Source organism: Syngnathus scovelli, chromosome 13 (assembly GCF_024217435.2).
Source record: "Syngnathus scovelli strain Florida chromosome 13, RoL_Ssco_1.2, whole genome shotgun sequence".
NCBI classification, from domain to species: Eukaryota; Metazoa; Chordata; class Actinopteri; order Syngnathiformes; family Syngnathidae; genus Syngnathus; species Syngnathus scovelli.
This window is the reverse complement of record NC_090859.1, coordinates 4,443,480-4,463,465: the sequence shown is the minus strand read 5'-3', so window position 1 is coordinate 4,463,465 and position 19,986 is coordinate 4,443,480. Positions and strand designations below refer to the sequence as shown.

The window sequence follows — 19,986 nt, the reverse complement described above, 5'->3', positions numbered from 1 at the left end:
TGTTGTTTTTAACACTCGTCCAAAATTGCTGGATTGTTTTTTTTCTATTAAGAGATGACCACTCAGTCTCCGCATTTATTCGAAAGAGTTTGATAAATAAAGGCATTAAAAACATGTCAAAGTCAAAATTCTATCTCACTGTTGCCTATTTTCCAATAGTGTTAACTTAACATGTTTCACTTTACTTCTCTTACACATAGGCATCCTAGAGAAGTTTCTTTGCTACAACATATCTGTGTATCCCATATATTCTGGATGGACAGGAAAACCAGCAAGAGTAGAAGCTTTTCTCGAGGAACGAGGTAAGACTGCATAATCACCTTTTCTTAAATGTTAATTGACAATTCCACCAGGCAGTACATGTCAGTACAGTTCAGATTTCTCTCTTTTTTTTTAATCAACTTTGTTTAGTGGAGTTTACAAATGTCATCAAACAACAGATACAAGTCTTGCCTCCAAACATTTCAAACCCAAAATTCAAACCCAAGGATGCTCATGAATGCATTCGATCAAAACGCAACACAGTTAAAACAGTAAACTAAAATAATAATAATGTTAAAAAATAAAATAAAAAAAGGATAGGGGTTGAGAAATAAAAATAAAAAAGGGATTGGGGGCTCAGTCAACGCAATCAGGTAGAGACTCTATAAAGCCTGTACAGACAAACCACTACATAAAAATTTTATTCGTTCCAGGACTTACTTTGTACGTTAAATATTTCCATAAGAATACACTTTTTTTTTTTTTCTGTAAGAATACAGTGTACCGTGTTTTTCGCACCATAAGGCGCACTGGATTATAAGGCGCACCCTCATTGATTTTTTTATTTTAGATATTATTTCATACATAGGGTGCACCGGATTAAAAGGCGCATAAAATAGAAGCTATACTGCAACAAACTGAGGTTGACTAGGGTTGCAGTATGCATCCACTAGCCAATAAATGAGCCCTCTGTAAACAATCGCGTTTCTCAAACTATCTCCTATAAAATGATAGGAACTGACTAAAGTTTGATCTAACACATTGGTACTCTTACTTGTGTTTCCCTTCCATATCGATCCGTAAATTTACTCGAAACATTAACGGAGCAGCCTATTTTGAATTGAAATAGCCTCGTGCATATAGCAGCTATCATTATAGCATTAGCCACCCGCAAACTCCTATGAGCCTCAGCTTGCAGACTCCCATGAGCCTCAGCAAAGTGTCGTGGCAGCCCCATGTAAACGTTTCTCAAACTCTCTCCCATATAGTGATAGGAACTGAGTAAAGACTGATTTAACACATTGGTGCTGCTTATTTGTGTTTCTGTTGGATATTGATCCGTAAACGTGCTTGAAAACAATAACGGAACAGCCTATTTTTAAATGAAATAGCCTCACGGGTACAACAGCTATTCAGTGACGCCCCCTGACCACGGTTGCCGTAATGCTGGAAAGCGATGCGACCTTGTAATTTACTTGCCGTACTAAAACGTACTGAAACATTTTGGCAGAGCGCGGTTTACAACCAGTATGGATCAACAAATTCATCAATTGATCCATATATAAGGCGCTCTGCATTATAAGGCGCACAGTGTTTTTTTTGAGTAAATTTTAAGTTTTTAAGTGCCCCTTATAGTGCGGAAAATACCGTAGTTCGTTTAATTCGTTTCACAGCCAAAACACCAATGATAACTCCTTACAGCTTACATATCGTGTTTATAAATTCTTCTGTTTTACGTTTTACTCATTCAGTTGCGGTCTATATAAAATGTAACAGCGATGCTTTTGTCTGAATTCCCCATTTTGATAGCATCACAGGTCGCTCTTTTATCTCAGAGCAAGGCATTCTTTAAATGCAAATGACATACTTCACACCCCACTCCCTCCAAGCCACAAGACGTGCACCTCCCTTTCCGGTCGGACATATTTGTAGTTTTTTAGCAGAGGTAGAGTTTATTTTTGCCCCAAACTTTTTGATTGAGTAAAAATATAATGGCAGAAGACTTGTCCATGCAACTATACATAACAGGTAACAAAATAAATCCCCTCACAATATTTATAAACATGTCTTGTAAACGAGCACTCCAGTCAAGTTAACCAGTGAGGTAATACTAGCGTTAGCGAGAAGTTAAGTAAACGAGCACTGCAGTCAAGTTAACCAGTGAGGTAATACTAGCGTTAGCGAGAAGTTAACAAATGCATTTAACACATTATTGTGTTCCACGAGAATAATACAGCACCTTCGATGCAATTCATCTGATATAACTATCGTATTTTCCACACCATAAGGCACACTTCAAGGCCTTTAATTTCCTCAAAAAACAAAGGTGCGCCTTTTAATAAGGTGTACCTTTTGTGTGGACTGAATTCCAAAATCTGCAAAGTTGCTTTGTGTGGCTTCTGCCACACAGGGATGTAATATACAGGCGTATGTAGACCCGATAAACCAATCAAAGGACATTACATTTTAAGTACCTTATTTTCCGGACTATAAGTCACTCCAGAGTACAAGTCGCACCAGCCATAAAATGTGTAATAAAGAAGGAAAAGACATATACGTACGTATAAGTCTCTCTGGAGTACAAGTTGCATTTTTGGGGGAAATTTGATCATATCCAACACCAAGAACAGACATGTCATCTTGAAAGGCAATTTAAAATAAAAATACAATAGAGGCAAAAACAGGCTGAATAATTGTACGGTGTGCTATTGTTACATGACACAAACAACGAACTGAGAACGTGTCTGACGTAACATATTCAGATATCTATAGCGTAAATAACATGCTAACAAGTTTACCAAACAATCCGTGTCACTCCAAATCACTAAATCCAATGAAATGTTCATCCTTTGTGTCACTTTTAAACAACTCCACTAACTCCGGAGGTAGAAGATGCAGTGCTTCCTCTCCTATGTGGCTTACGTCAGACTCATCGTCGGTTGCAGTTCCAATTATTCCACGGTTTAGTGTGAAAATAACATGTGAAATGATATAATGTGTTAATAGTTTCACACACTCCTGAGTATAAGTCGCACCCCCGGCCAAACTATCAAATAAACTGCAACTTATAGTCCAGAAAATACAGTACATACATTCCTTAACTTACTGTAACTTACAGTATGTGAACTTCAAACTAATTTACATTATTTTTATTTCATTTATGTATATATATCCATCCGTCCATCCATTCGGTCCCTGTATCATCAATGCCAGAGTTTGGTCCGCATTTCCGGCAGTAAATCGGATGTGTTTCCAGTGAGGGTTGGACTCCGCCAAGGCTGCACATAAACACATAAATGAGGAACTGAGAACGTGCCTGACATAACATATTTAGAGTTATTCAAATAACTATAACATAGTAAATAACAAGTTTATCGAACCATCTGTGTCACTCCAAACCATCCAAATCTTCGTCCTCTGGCATCACTTGTAAACAACTCCGATGACTCCAGAAATATATGCGGCGCTGAGGTCAGACTCCTCGTCAGTTGCAGTTCCAATTATTCCACAGGCCTAGAGCGGCCTCATGCGGTTTAGTGTGAAAATAACAGGTGAAGTGATGTACAAACCGGCTTCGGTTGAAGTTGGGAAATTGTGTAAAATGTATATAAAAACAAAATACAATGATTTGAAAATCCTTTTAAACCTATATTCAATTGAATACACTACAAAGACAACATATTTAATGCTCAAACTCATAAACTTTATTTTATTTTTCAAATAAACACTTTTTCATTGTGCATCAGTCCATTTTACATGAGCTCGCGCCCAGAGAACCCGGCGGCGTTTCTGGATGTTGTTCATAAACAGCTTTTGCCTTCCATGGTAGAGTTTTAACCCGCACTTACTGATGTAGTGATGAACTGTATTTACTGACAGTGGTTTTCTGAAGTTTTCCTGAGCCCATTTGGTGATATCCTTAACACACTCATGTCGTTTTTTAAGGCAGTGCCGTCTGAGGGATCGAAGGTCACGGTCATTCAGTCTTGGTTTCTGGCCGTGGCGCTTACGTGCAGTGATTTCACCAGATTCTCTGAACCTTTTGATGATGTTATGGACCGTAGATGTTGAAATCTCTAAATTACTTGCAATTTTGCATTGAGAAATGTTCTTAAACTGTTAAACTATTTTCTCACGCAGTTGTGGACAAAGTGGTGAACCTCACCCCATCCTTGCATGCGAATGACTGAGCATGTTTGGGGAGGCTTCTTTTATACCCAATCATGGTGCCCACCTTTTCCCAATTAGCCTGATCACATGTGGGATGTTCCAAATATCTGTTTGATGAGCTTTTCTCAGCTTTCTCAGTATTTTTTGCCACCTTTCCCAACTTCTACTGGAAGTGTTGCAGCCATGAAATTTGAAGTTTATTATTATTTGGCAAAAAACAATTAAGTTTATCAGTTTGAACATTAAATATGTTGTCTTTGTAATGTATTCAATTGAATATGGGTTGAGAAGGATTTTCAAATCGTTGTATTTTGGTTTTATTTACATTTTACACAATGTCCCAACTTCAACCGAATCCGATTTGTACTAGTGAGTAAGTAATGTATTTGATCAAGTAATAATGTGTTAGTAATTTCACATAATTTCTCCTGAGCATAAGTCACGCCCCGGGCCAAACTATGAAAAAAAACAATGCGATTCATAATCCAGAAAATATAGTATGCTCTTTTTCCACAAATATGATTAATATTAGCATTAAATAAATTTGGTTACATTGTGTTGATGGTCTGTTTTTTTTCCCAGCTCCTTTGGTAGGCCCCTCTGTTCGACTGAATGGTAAACCAGGACGAAATGAAGCAGAGCTTGTCTGGAATGAAATTCCTCAAAATCAACGACAAGGCTTTATCACAAACTACACAATTTTCTATTCAAGTGGAACTGAATTCTGTATGTATTTGTGGTAGCTTCCTGAATTAGACTAATTAGTTTTGCACATCTCTTTGTAATTTTCTCCCTTAAATGTATTGGAACAAATCTTTATTTTTGCTTGAAATCTTTCGGTTGCAAGTCAAGAAAGTAATATGAGACAAGAGCAAGGCTCGAAAATAGCAGATTCACATCGCAGTTCAAGAGTCAACATTTGCATTTTGCGCCACAAGCACACTGAAATGTAAAACTGGGAACGGCCCACAAGCGTCATCTTGTGATGCTTCTGAGGAAGGTTACAGGAAGTAGCTGAAACATGTACATTAGGTAAAAACCTTTCCCTGTCTGCCTAAAAAAATAGTTTAAAATAGCACTCATTCCACCAGACGACGCCAGTCATAATTGCTTTGACCCATAAATAGAGCAAATTCAAGATTTTCTGTGAATTACAGAGGCCGAGAAACTATTCACTATTTATAAGTTGTGTATCACATTCAGTTGCAAATACTTATAAATATCGCTTTTGTTTCATAATCTTCTTTTGATGGCAAACCGACATTTTTAATCATCTAATTCTTCAGTAGGGGAGTGTACATGTACTTTTCTTGTATTAAAAACTGTCCACAAATCTGTTTTCCCTCATTAGCAACAATCACTGTTCCTGCTAACGTAACCTCATATGTGCTGACTTCACTGTCAGCTAACACCAAGTATGATGCCTGGATCAGGGCAACCACCAATGGAGGCTCAACAAATGGCACAAACCACTCTTTTACTACCCAGAGATACGGTGAGTGGGATCATCTGTTGCACAAACATTCTTAAGGCACTTCAGCTTGTTAATTTGCATGTTTCAAATACATCAGTAATACTTCTATAAGTATTTATCAAAATAGAAGATTCGTTATTCATATTGCTGCTCTGAAACAGTGGCTATGTTTACATGGAGGCATTTATTTGGATTGAAAGCCTGATGAGAATAAAAATGCTTTATGTGCACACCACATTCAGAATACTCAGCCCCAGTCAAACCCATTCCAATCAAGATTTTATTTTGATGTCGATTGATAATCCGAACAGCACGCGTGAAAACACTTTTTCCGAGATGTCTGAATACAACTTCTTCACTTTGCATGTCTGTGACGTCTGTATATGCGTTTCTGTTATTCCCAAGCGCTAGTAGAAGCGAAAGAGCGAAATGTATGGCGGGTGCAAGAATTGTCCTCCTGAAGGTTACATTGCAGCTCCATTAAGAAGTGTTAACTTAGCGCAAATGGGGAAAAATATTAACCTTTAAAATAGAAATGAAAAGTAATGTTTTGTTGACATGGAAGTTGCAACGGCTTCTTCTTCTACTATTTCTGGTATATTTGGTCAATCTCCGCATGTCAAAATGCTTTTTTCCGCTTGAGAGTGTGAAGCATAAACATGCAAATCTTATTCGTATCAATATTTTCTGTGTCCATGAAAACAATGGATCCGATCATAATTTTAACCCGAAATCTGATCAGATTAAAGAAATGTTGTCTATGTAAACGTAGCCACTAATTTCCAAGCAAAGTGCCACGGCAATATCATGAAGGTTGCTGCAGCAAATTATCCAATTTCATTCATGTAATCTATCCAAATATTAGTGCTGATTATAAAAATGTGAAATCTAACCAATCAGATTAATTGTACTAGTCATGAGTGACAGACAATACGCTTTACAACAACACTGGAACTTTTAACTTTACATATATCACTCCGCCTCACAGGTGCTCTATTAGTTAAGGCTGTTAATTTGGCCGAGATCAACATTCAATGGTTACCTAATAATACTGTGGGTTGTTAAAATGGTTTGGCAGAAATTACAAAGAATGAATTGCGACCACTGATTGTACCTCCAATTGCAGCTCCGTCTTAACGTGCTATTCTGAAAGGATTTTGCACGAATGACACACGAATGAACTGAGGGCGGCTCGGTGTCGGGTTAGCGCACTGGTCAGCGCGTCCGACTCACAGCTAGGACGGTACGGACGCGTTCGATTCCACGTCCGGCCCTCCCTTTGTGGAGTTTGCATGTTCTCCCCGTGCCTGCGTGGGTTTTCTCCGGGCACTCCAGCTTCCTCCCACATCCCGAATACATGCTTGGTAGGCCGATTGAGCACTCCAAATTGCCCTTAGGTGTGAGTGCGAGTGCGAATGGTTGTTCGTCGCTGTGTGCCCTGCGATTGGCTGACCCCCGCCCACTGCCCGATGACTGCTGGGATAGGCCCGCGATCCCCGTGGGGACAAGCGATATAGATGGATGGACCACCACTGATTTTACCCCTAGTTGTAATAAGTAGAAATGCTGGCTTTGCACCTGGCAGAACACTGGCAATTCGGATGAGAAAGATTACATTTTCAGAACGCATAAGAAAGATTACATTTTCAGAACGCAAGCTTTTGCCATAGGTTTGAACAGGACAGTTAGGAAACTGTTATCTGTCGTCACCAAAATTCGCATACGCATCTTTACTCATGCTCACAAAGGTCTCGGAAAATATGACTATGAGCACCTCAATATTTTGGAGTTAATGGACACAAGCGTTTTTTTCTTTAAGTGACATTAAAACGACACTTGGATGGACTGAACATTGGCAGCTATGATAGGTCTTTATGTAAAAATGTCAGAACATTGAAAACATTGATTTTTTTGTGTTTGTTTTTTTTTAAATATATTTTAAATGCACATGGCATATTTACTTTACATTATAGGAGTAGCTATAATTTAGGTTGTTGATTCTGTTTTAGAATTGTCCTGAAATTGTGTTTGTTTCCCACAGCACCAGGGGAGATTGAGATGATTGTGGTTGGAGTTAGTCTTGGCTTTCTCTTTGTGGTTCTCTTAACCATGTTGCTGTGTATCTACAAAAAAGATGTGTAAGTAAAGAAGAATTGTTTGCATGTTTTGGAGGCGATAGGTAAGACATTTTTATCAAATCTTCTCTTAAGACACTACTGTTGAGGCGATAAAGTGTGTGAAATTTAACTCATTTAGTTGAGTATTTATTTAATGGATATTTTTGATTATGATTAATAAATATTTAGTTGATAATCTCTTCTTTTGTTGTGATATACCAACATTTTCAGTCTACACCATAAATAAACAATGGGAGTGTATGCACCGCACCATGGTTGGCTGTTGATAAAAAAATGTCAGCTGTGACTCGCCACTAAGTGCAGCTTTGTGTCTCTTTTATAAATGCAGCTAATTTATAGTCATCTATTTCTTTGCACAGGATAAGGAAGAATTTATGGCCTTGGATCCCAAACCCTAGAAAGAGCACCATTGGAGACTGGTCACCTGATTATCCTTTAAAAGTAAGGACTGTAATTGAAATAATCAAGATAGTCAGTGTCTTTTGCCATTATAAAAACTTAAACTCTGCAGGCAGTGTTTTAAGTAAAATTGTTTCAAATAACATGTAACATTGACAGTCATACAAGAATACGAAATATAAGATGTTCTCACAAACTATAAAATTTCAAATTTGAATGGAGAACAACGGGGGCATGTGTCACGCACATTAAAATATTAATTACTTGTCATAAGTAAATATGAAAGTTAACATACGACGTTAATGTTGGATGTACCAAGGCAGCTGGCAACCATTAAATTGGCTTATTACTTCCTTTGGTCATGTGAAATGTACATTCATCACTGATTTTTGTTTGTTTTGTTATTACAAATGTTTATATGTACTATATATGTTTTATTATTATACAGTATGGTGCAGTAAAGTTACTCAATTGCATATCTGCAGTAAAGAAAACATCATTCACCAGGTCCGGTCCTCAAGGGCTTGGTGACCCCTGTTATAGAGGGATGACGTAAACAGCTGTTGGTGCTTCTTTAATCGCATTAGCAAACAAATGGTAGCAAAATAGTCATTACACATTTTTAGTATATCTGATGGTAGTCTCAACTTGTAATGTCACTGTGCAACACAAAAGCTAATGTTATTTTCTACAGAAAATAGTTCAATCTTACACTGTATAGTCACTTCCACATCACTCAACAGTCCAAACATGCCTTTTAAAGGCATACCACACATTCATAGTCATCAGCTGTTTTTGGAATGTGTGGATGGCAACCCTAAAAATATTACCTGTACCTCACGTTGTTGGTGAAGAGTACGCATGAAACATATTTATATAAATAATACCATAGCTACTTCCACTACATTGTAAATTTTGTCTGTTACCTGGAACGTAATGTGCATTACACATTTCACAAAATGTTGTACTAGTGCTCTTTTAAGATTGTCTCTGTATGTTGCTTTGCAGCCGGAGACACCAAAGGAAAACTCTCTGTCTGGCATCAGTGTGCTTGATGTGGATGTAAGTGATGGAAAATCTGTGTCTGAGGAAGACAAAATGAGCCTGGCTCTCAAGAAGGACAAATATCTGTCTGAGGAACACAGCAGTGGTATCGGAGGCTCCTCTTGCATGTCCTCACCTCGTCAGAGTGTGTCTGACAGCGACGAGAGTGCTGACATTGCTGACACCACTGCCAGCACTGTTCAGTACTCTTCAGTGGTAGCCTCTAATGGTTACAAAGGCCAGACCCCGAGTGCTCAACCTCAGCAGCTCATTTTTTCCCGCTCAGAGTCCACACAACCACTCCTGGACTCTGAGGAGAACCCAGACCTTTTAATGCAGGAAGGCAACAAAGCTTCCCAACCGTTCTCACGACTGCCTTGCTTCACACACAGTGAATGCAACCAAGACAATGGCAGCTTTCCTGAGTCAAACCACCTGGAGGAGGAGCCACACCGAGTGCTGTTGCCGCTGGACACGTGTACCTCGGGAAAAGACAATCAGCAGAAAACACTTACAGGTGGCCAATCTCTCTCCAGCTATATGCCACAGCTTGGTGGCTATAGGCCACAGTAAGAACACGTACAGGAGATTGACAATAGATCTGCCTGTGTTAATGTCGCATGGTCATTTCAAGTTTTTGGTGATCGCAAAAGACTAATTCTGTTCTGTGTTTGCTCTCAACTAACCAGAACTAATCTTTTCAAGAGTAATAGTAATGCATCGAGTATATTCCAGTTGAAAACCCTTTGATTATATTGTTGAATTGAGAACAGCATTATTTCGGAATGATCACTGAAAGCTCTGCCCAAATGCCTATACAAATCCCTCAATATCAAAGTTTGTCTGGTAGTAAAGCTGTATGCATGGTTGCCATGTTGCTATGTGTATTTTATACATTGGAACCTCAATTCAATGGACTAATTAGTGGAAGGGGTTGTCTGTTAGAGCCTATTGTTCATTACACCTAAGTAAAAAAAAATTCTCGTCCTAAAAACCACACAATGCAGTACAAAATTATTTTTTACTTTTTTTGTAGCTTAAAAATTCCCAGTACAACATAATAGTAATTACTATAAATATATGTATATATAAAAACTTCAAACTGTTTAAAAAGTATTCAAGTTGATCCAAACTTTCCTTATTCATGCTTGGGGAAGGATAATGGTGGGTGGTCACAGTCAAGAGCCACAATGTTACTTTATCACCTCCCTTACAATTGCATTTAATTAAATGCTATTGATAAGGTCGTTACAAATAAAATCAATGTATTATACCCCATCCTCCCAAAAAGCATGTTCAATAGACATTTACACGATGAGCACAAAAAAATCATTGAGCATGTACATATTACACGTTCCTTATGAGTTGTGTGCTTTCAATGATGCAAAACTAATCTCCATGCTCTATGTTTCCATTGAAGAAAGTATGGCACGGTTAAGAACTCAACAAGAACGCTTAATTTGCACAAAACATGTTAGGACAAGCAATTTAAAATCGCTTTTTTTTTTTTTTTTTTTTTTTTTTAAATAAAAGTACCGGTATTAGTAATACCGACGCCAGTATTTACTTGGTATTGATCGATACCAAAATCTCAGGTATCGCGCAGCTTTTGTTGAGAAAATTGTCACGGCCAACATGGCCGCCACATGGCGTACTTTTTAGTCTGCTTTGGTCTACTCCAAGTCTTTTTATCTCTGACAAAGCAGCTCTCGTGGGAAACGCGTGACGAGTTTGTCTGTTGAGTCCCTACATCAGCGCTGTTTACCATATTTTCCAGACTATAAACCACTACTTTCTGCGCAATATTTGAACCCTACAGTTTATAGTCCAATGCAGGTTACCTATGGATTTTTCATGATTTTTATGATATTGTATGATTTGTGCATATTCGTTTGTATATGGAAATTAAACATTAAAACACCCGCAGCTTACAGTCCAGTGGGCTTATATATGAACAAAGCAGGATTTTCCCCAAATTTTTGCTCGTGCGGCTTATATTCAAGTGCCACCTATAGTCCAGAAATTATGGTACTTGCGCTGTGGCCATTAACAGACTTTGAAAAATACTTTACGAAGTTGCATTTTGAGTGGACTGGACTAGATTTTATGTCCAGTTAAATTGAGGTTCCATTGTATAATGACTAGGCTTAGCCCTTGAGATGACACGACACATGGTCTAACTGGGGACTTTTCACCCATACCTGGAGCACTGCATCGGCACATTAGATATCCTTCATTAACCCTTTAAAGTTCCCACCAAGAAAGAAGCAGTAGAAAAAATATTTTTTTCCATGTTTTACTTCCTTTAGGCACTAATAACAACAATCAATTCTGTTTTCAACATACCCACCAGTTTTTTAAATATAAGCCTCTATCAAATGGTAGAGGTGCCTCTTTATGGTAAGGTAAATATGTAATACATTGTTTAGCTGTATTTGCATTTAACTAAAAAAAGTGTATTTTATCTTACGCTTATCTCTTAACTATGAACTTGAAATAGAATAAAAGTTGAATATGTAAACAAACAAACAAACAAAAATAATCAATAATCAGCCTTGCAATAGCAACTGCAAAATACAAATACAAATAAAAAGGAGGACATTCTTTATTTCTTTGAAAATGAATAACTGAACAATTGACAGAACATGAGAAATAGCCGATCAACAGCTCAAAAAGTATTTGAATTTCCCCACATGTCCCACACATGCAATACTTCTGTCCCTAATCCCAGCCCTCCCACAAACAAAAGCTTTGGATTGATGATTCATTTGCGGTGGTATGCCACAAAGCAGCGTCGACTTTGGCCTTGGCCTCTTTGCTCCACCGCTTGATGGTTGCTCAATGCCAGAGGCATTGCTGAGAAGGTTGACACATTTGTTGTCATACCATTTCACTGCTATCACCCCCGCCGTAGACCTGTAATCAAAAGCACCACGTCCTTTCTTCATCAGGTCTTTATCTGGCATCAATGGTGCTTCACCACTGTGGTTCGATCTGATCGTGCCGATGCACTTTATTCCCAGCGTCGTTTGCAGGTTCTGCAGCAAGGCGAAGCTGGTGAAATAGTTGTCACAGAAAATGACTCAAAGCCATGGCAGTGTGATCATCTTGCACAACGTTGTCACCACTTTGGCCCCTAGATTCAGTCCCTGGTCCTGCTCACTTTGGTCAACATTGAAGAAGGTGGATGCCCCTTGACAGAGCAGTAGATCATGGATTATCCCACATGAACTGGCACGGCAGAACAATTTAAAGGCCCATTTGCTACCGGTGTATTCGGCCATCCGCAGACGGCGGGGGCGGGGCAATGACATACCAGCTCTGCCGAACCCCTGAAACCGACTCACCGAACCCCTGGGGTTCGATCAAACCCAGATTCAGAACCACTGAATTAGATCATACTTATATGACTATTTCAGGATATTATAATGAAAAAACATTCAATATATCCTAATAACGACGATGAACTTGCAGAAGTTGTATTCATTCATAGCAAATATATGTTTTTATTATTATTTCATCTTAGCTTGCACTAATTTTACCATAAATCGACAAACAACCCATTTTGTAGAGCATGGTTTTAGACAGGAATACAATCGTTCTTGTAGAACTATTTCAGAATATTATAATGATAAAACATTCAATATATCATAGTGACAACAACAATGCATGAGCATAAGCTGTATTTATTCATAGAAAATAGTATTTCTTAGATTACTTTTGTTTAGCTTGCACTACTTGTACCATAAAGTGACAAACCATTTGGTAGAGCACGTTTTTAGAAAATTATTTGACCAAAATTTCCATGTATCAAAAGGAACCCACTACACTAGCATGTGGTTTTGACAGAGGGTTTAAGGATCTCTCTGGCTACTACAAGGAGGTGCCACCCAAGGCAATTTATCCATTTTTAGCAGAAACATTCACCAGAAGCCTGCTAGAGGTCAATTTGTGGAACCCAAGCAATGCTCTTTCATTTCCTCATTTTCCTGATATTGCTTTCATGCACATGCTGGGAGGCACAACAAACCATCCGGCCACGGCAGGTATGACTGTGCCATACTGGAGTAACTTATTTGTGCTGCAGATACCATGCTGCCTACCTATGACGCTGACTGTGTAAAAATAGAAAATTAGTCATTAATCTTCAAGTAAGGATGTGGAGAGGGAAGCAGGTGAAATTGAGTTACAACTGTTATTGCTTCCAAACGGGGAAGGATAATATCCCTAAAGGGTGACTGAATGTGGCTTTATATGTGCCATGCAGTGAACTGTTGACCACTCCAGTGTGTAGGTTCTATCGACTTTGTAGGACCAGGATAGCAGAAATACATTAAAATACTTTGAGTTAATTCCACATACTGCATTGCATTTCAAAATATCTCTTGAGCATGGCTGAGGCGTGTGCCATTTTGGAATGTGGCAGGAATTGAACCTAAGCATCTTTGAGATTAGTCTGTTTGATTCATGTCCTGCTGTTTTTGTAACATTGGTCACTGTCTTTATCTACATAGTGAACTATATGCATATCAACTCACACTATCATATTCACTGTTCATTAAAATATATTTTGAAGTGACTTTCACAATGAAAATAAAGATATATCACACTGTTTTCAGCAGAGGTGCGGTGCCACATGGAGTTGTTTGAAATAAAGTCTGAAAGGGCTTTACATGGGCAAAATTGACAATTATTCTCAACATCCCCTGAACTTAACTCCCAGAAGGGCAAGGAAAAACCCAAAAACCCCAACTTGTTGTTTTATTGATTTGAATACCTTTAGCAATAATTATTGGAACACAAAATTTGTTTGGTAAACTCATTGATAAGCTCATTGACCTTTGATCTACATACACAGGTGAAGCCAACCATGAGAAAGGGTATTTAAGGTGGCCAGTTGCAAGTTCTCTTTGCATCTTCTTTGAAGAGTGGCAACATGGGAGCCTCAAAACAACTGACAAATGACCTGAGAGGAATGATACAAAAAGCTAGCTCAGAAATTTCAGCTGCCAGTTTCCACTGTGAGGAACATAGTGAGGAAATGGAAGACCACAGACACAGTTCTAGTTTAGGCCCGGAGTGGCAGGCCAAGAAAAACCTCAGATAAGCAGAGGCGAATGATGGTGAGGACAGTCAAAGTCAATCCACAGACCAGCTCCAAAGACCTACAACATGATCTTGCTCCAGATGGTGTCACTGTACATTTAACTATTCAGCACACTTTGCACAAGGAGATGCTATATGGGAGAGTAATGCGGCAGAAGCCTTTTCTGCACACATGCCACAAACAGTCGCTTGAGGTATACTAAAGCACGTTTAGACAAGCCAACTTCATTTTGGCATAAGGTGCTGTGGACTGATGAAACTAACATTTTGTTATTTGGACATAACAAGGAGCGGTATGCATGGAGTAAGAAGAACACAGCATTCCATGACAAACACTTGCTACCCACAGTCAATTTTGGTGGTGGTTCCAGCATGCTGTGGGGCTGTGTGGCCAATGCAGGTACTGGCTATCTTGTTAAAGTTGAAGGTTGCATGGATTCCAGTCAGTATCAGCAGATTCTTGCGAACAATGTTCAAGAATCAGTGACAAAGTTGAAGTTGCGCAGGGGCTGGATACTTCAACAAGACAACGACCCCAAACACTGCTCAAATTCGACTAAGGCATTCATGCAGAGGAACAAGTACAACGTTCTGGAATGGCCATCTCAGTCCCCAGACCTGAATATGATTGAAAATCTGCGGTGTGATTTAAAGCGGGCTGTCCATGCTCGGAAACCAACAAACCTGACTGAACTGGAGATGTTTTGTCAAGAAGAATGGTCAAAAATACCTTCAATCAGAATCCAAACTCTCATTGGAAGCTATAGGAAGCGTTTAGAGGCTGTTATTTCTGCAAAATGAGGATCTACTAAATATTGATGTCATTTTTCTGTTGTGGTGCCCAAATTTATGCACCAGCCTACTTGTTAGAGTTGTGCACACTCCAACTTATTTTGCAAGAACCAAACAGGAGACAAGTAAGTCCTCTTAAGCACCTGCAGGTGGAGAGTCCATTCGTCGCTGTCTGAACAGCGATGATCGAATGAAGTCTGACTCAGGCCTCTTGCAGGAGCATTTTTATTGAGAGAAACAGAGTGGGGGTTGAGAGTGGGTGTGAGAGCAAACAGGATGGGGCCGAAGGCCCTGGCCTGCTGATCAAAGCACAGCAGGGGGTCTTTCACGATGTTGTGTAAACAAAACAACTTTGATTGCTTCCTCTGCAGCTAGTCAATCAGTTCAAAAGATCTTAGCACTTTGTTCTACTACTTTTGTTAAGACAGGACAGGCGAGGGTAATTATTACAGGTGACATTCCAACATAATCCTACGATAAAGATAACCTGGAAAACCCTAACATCTCCCTCCTGTTTTATCATATGATTGTCACCCCAAACAACAAAGACAAGTAAGAAAAAAAAACATATATACGTATAATGAAGAAAGTAGAATGGTAAAAATAAAAACAACAAACAATGATAGCAACACTTTCCAGTGAAGATGAGGCATTACCTCAATACCCCAGATCAAACTTATTGTGTAAGCGAAAAACCTGCTGGCCAGATGTTATTAGCAGGAAAATTCTTACACGGCCCCTGTGCCACAGGCGACCAGAATGCTATCAATAAAAAAGAAAAAGAAAAACACAGAAACAGTACATCATTGTATCCATCACTTGCGAAGCATTTTCGATGGTCAAATCATCAAGTTTCTGTAAAACATGCTCAACAGAACAGCATCTACGCAATCCACGTCTCATTATCATTATCACAACTGTCACGTCTAAGAAGTTGTATATGTGCCCGTGTTTTCGTCAGCTGATGATGTTCTAGTCTGTAGGTGAGGTCTGTCACACACACTGGCGCACACACTCGTGTCCAGTTGGCAGGCAGCATCGGACAACTCTCGTGACCACAAAACCATGATCCGTACTGAACAGGCACGTGCACTCTTAGGATGCAGGTGAGGCAGTGCCTCTGAACTTCTGGATGAAGTAGGTCCCGTCCGATGGTGCAGCCATGTTGGTAGTAGAGCCCTTACACCTTGAAAACGGCTCTCTCATCCTGGCACACAGCGGTGATGTCCAAAGCTCCCATCCAGTTTCCTCCTGGAGAGCAGTCGTCGTTGATGCATTTGTGGGTCCTGCAACCTTGGATGCAACATGCGTAGTCAGCAAGACTTGGAATGGTCCCTCCCGTCGTGGCTGGCCCAGTTCCTTCTTTTGATGACCTCGATGTAGACCCAGTCTCCTGGATTGATGGGGTTGTCGACCTGTGAGGAGGAAAGATCAAGCGGCAGTAAATTTGTCTTTGACACAGTTTGAGCGTCCTGATCATATAATCTGCCAAGGACTGCTCTTCATCTGTTGTTTGCAACTCTCGTAGTCAATTGTCGTGCCCATTTAACTGGCAAATAGGAGTGTTTGCGGGAAGAGTTTGAACACCTCCTAATGATTCCCTTTAACCAAAAACTATTTATGACAGGGGCGTTCCCATTTATTGCCTCCTGGTTTAAAAGAGATTATCTTACCCATGCCTTCTTTCTCCTCACACGCTCGCACCCACACAGGGTGTGAACACACACACTCACACACACATCTGCACGCACACATACACAAAACGGCATACAAAGTTCAGACGAACGACAACAAGACTGTCACAATTTTACAGAGATTACTCACAAACAGAACACACAAAGAGATTCTAATCCATCTCTCATGTAGCTTCTTTTGATAGAATCTCCTATCGGTAACTGTATAGCAGACGTTTTAGCATATCCCATACTCTGCTCTCTCGTTTCTACTTTTTCATGTCGGTGCAGTCGTAGGTGGCCCCTATTGCAGTCATTGTCTTGTTAACTGTCGCCGTGTGGCTCTTATGCATGATTGTGTGAATGTCAAAAATTGAACGTACCTAACTTTCTGACCATCCAACCTCCACTGTGGTGCAAAAAAACTTACTATTGTATTGAGTAGGTACATTGAGCAACCTAGCTTCCTCCTGACTGCCAAATGTCCTGTTCTAAAATTTATATAACTCGACCTCTACGTCTTAAGCTTGATGAGCCAAAATATAAGATCTTGCTCTTGTTTCCTACCATTTTAGCCTATTTGTTTTATCCAAATCCGTTCAATCTCTGATTATAATGCTTTTCTCTGTAGCCCTACGTATTTTTCAAATTTTTATTTATTTATTTATCAAATCTCCTTAGTTCTGTCAAACTCAGTGCACAATGAACCTCCCTTCCACTTTGAACCAAGCTTCACCAAATTTGGTAACGCCGTAGCAAGGACTGCGATTTGGTCGTCGGACATTCTAAGTCCATATCTTTTTGCTGCACTTCACCCTCTCAAGTTGGTGTTCTTTGGCTGTTGCTTCAGAGCGACCCCATCCATCACTCTTGAATGAGTCCATTGTTCAAATGAGTCAATTTTCATCATTGTGAGTTCCTCCGTTTTTCACTGTCTTTTCCGTCCCCGAGGATGTTGTATTTCCTCCGGAGTGTACTTGTCCTCCTCCAAGCACAACAGCAGTCTTTTCTTGTCCTTCGCCAAAGGTCAAAGGTGCTTCAGAGCCAGGCACCATTTTGTGGTTGTTCACGGCTGCAGGCGAAGTCTTGGATTGGGTTTCAGGGACTCTGACACTGAGAATGACAGGCTGGGACATCAAACTTGTAAGACTATCTCCAAATGTAGCTGCTTCCATCAATTTGCTGGTAACGTTTGTTTACCAAACTTCAAATTCTTCTAATAACAGCGGTCTCGTTTTTATATCGTAAATCCTGCAACTCATCCTATTTTTGAGCTACATTTTATCTATAGTTCCAATTTAATCGGACATTATGTTGTCTTCAGTATCATTATTGAAAATCAACTCATCGAGGTCTGCGTTCCACATCAAGCCCTGATCTGTATGTCTTGACCTCTCACATGTTATTGTCATGCTTGCTCAAAAATGTGACTTAGAGTATGGTGCTGTGAATTCTCAATCTCCCCAATGAAATTGGATCCCACCTCGTAGTTCTTATCGTTCTCATGTTCCTGTTAGCCTGCAATTGTCCAAATCAAAAATGTTTTCTTTTAACTGTCTTTCTTTTGAACCTCTAAATCTCTCGTGTTGCTAACCTATCTACACCAGAACAAAAAATTTACCACAATATAACACCAAATGTATTAGAAAATTCATTGTCATAAAGTGTTGTATTATTACAATCTTCCACTATCTGTCCTACTCACTCCCTCCTTTTGAGGCTTGGCAACGCCCATGCCTCACACCTTGACAAACTTTTTGGGAGAATGCGTTCTTTACTACATACGATTCCATCATCATTTAATTTGACTTTCTTTCCAAAACGCTTCTCAATTTCTCAGTTCACACATCTTCTACATGTGTTATTGGTTCTCCAGTTTTTTTTCTGTAATTAATTATCAATCCAAAAGCTACGTGTTTCTTTCTAACATTCAACCTGCTCAAAATCACTCTTTCATCAAAGTCGCTCTACTAATTTTCCATAGTAGTCGCCAACGACTTCAACCATTCAACCTGTAATTTCTTTACATTCAGGCTATCATTCATCAATGTTCATTTGCATCTCACACACAGTCTCCAAAAAGGAGTCTTTCTATCACATTGGTCCCAATTCATCCAAGCTCACCACACAACATTCATATATCATTTTCAACTCAGGTTTCCTGGTAGAACAATCCACCAATTCAAAAAACACTAAAACAAACAATTGGCAAATTAATCTGAATTTTTTTCTTTGTTTTTAAATTTGAAGAACTCAATCTCTCAGATTTAGCTTGCATTTAGAATTTTGTATAATCTTATAACACAACCAATCAATTATTCCTATTAAATGTAGCATTGCAAAATCTTAAATTCACAATTTAGCTTCTTCCAATTCCTGAAAGCATGTTCTGTCGTTTTTTTTTTTTTTTTCTCATGTGGGCTCGACACTTAACATGCACTAGTGTGGATTAGTTTCTGCTCGCAAACAGATTTCTCTCTTTTTCCTCTCATTTTTATCTTTCAAAATCATTTCTGTTCTGCGGTGCAAATTGGATAGACCACAGTCTAGCAAATTTTTTTATACTAAAACTTTAGCCAATGTTCATCATTTTAACATATACGCACACATATGCACAGCTCTCGCATGCAAAAGGTAGGTCTCAGTAACAATGATTCGTCACAGGCTGGCCATTTCCTGTGGTCGATCATGAGCTGGTCCCTCCCATGCACACGAGGACAGCACATTCTAATTTTATTTATTTATCTTCTAGAAGCAAGTTGCATTCCTTTACCACTTGATTTGCATATTTTAACTTCAGTGTAACACAATTTGAGCTCTAGTCATTTGTAATTTGGGCATACAAACAGCATTGTCATACTTCTTGGATGGACAGGACTTCTAATAATCTAAAAAAAATTCTAATAATCTGACAATGACATGTTTTGCTGTCATATGGGCATCTATTCTTTCTTTGTCTGTATGAGCATAAGCGGTCAAAGAGGAGGAAGCTTGTCATGCTAAAAATTTGGCTTTTCCTCTGCTCCTTCCTCCACCCTTTGATATTGTTTTGCAAAACGACACACTCTTGCATAGTGTCCTCGTCTCCCACAGTTCCAACAGTTGTCTGAATCTGATAGGGGTTTTGATCTGAATGGTGGCTTGCGACCTTGTTGGTATCTAACTCTTCCTCTGCCCCTTTGGGAACTTTGGAAGAAGATCGTTGTAT

The 19,986-nt window shown here is 39.2% G+C and overlaps 1 protein-coding gene across 2 annotated transcripts in view; it reads left to right on the top strand.

Annotated features, from left to right (window-relative positions):
• The window catches only part of il6st (interleukin 6 cytokine family signal transduce), a 36,229-nt gene extending 22,399 nt beyond the window's left edge, over positions 1–13,830 (top strand). For both annotated transcript variants that reach the window (XM_049738450.2, XM_049738451.2), the window contains 6 exons: positions 201–302; positions 4,735–4,878; positions 5,504–5,647; positions 7,668–7,764; positions 8,124–8,205; positions 9,172–13,830. In XM_049738450.2, coding sequence (XP_049594407.1) covers positions 201–302; positions 4,735–4,878; positions 5,504–5,647; positions 7,668–7,764; positions 8,124–8,205; positions 9,172–9,780 — 1,178 coding nt within the window. In that variant the 3' untranslated portion in view covers positions 9,781–13,830. The remainder of the gene's footprint in view (positions 1–200; positions 303–4,734; positions 4,879–5,503; positions 5,648–7,667; positions 7,765–8,123; positions 8,206–9,171) is intronic.
• The last annotated feature ends 6,156 nt before the right edge of the window (positions 13,831–19,986 follow it).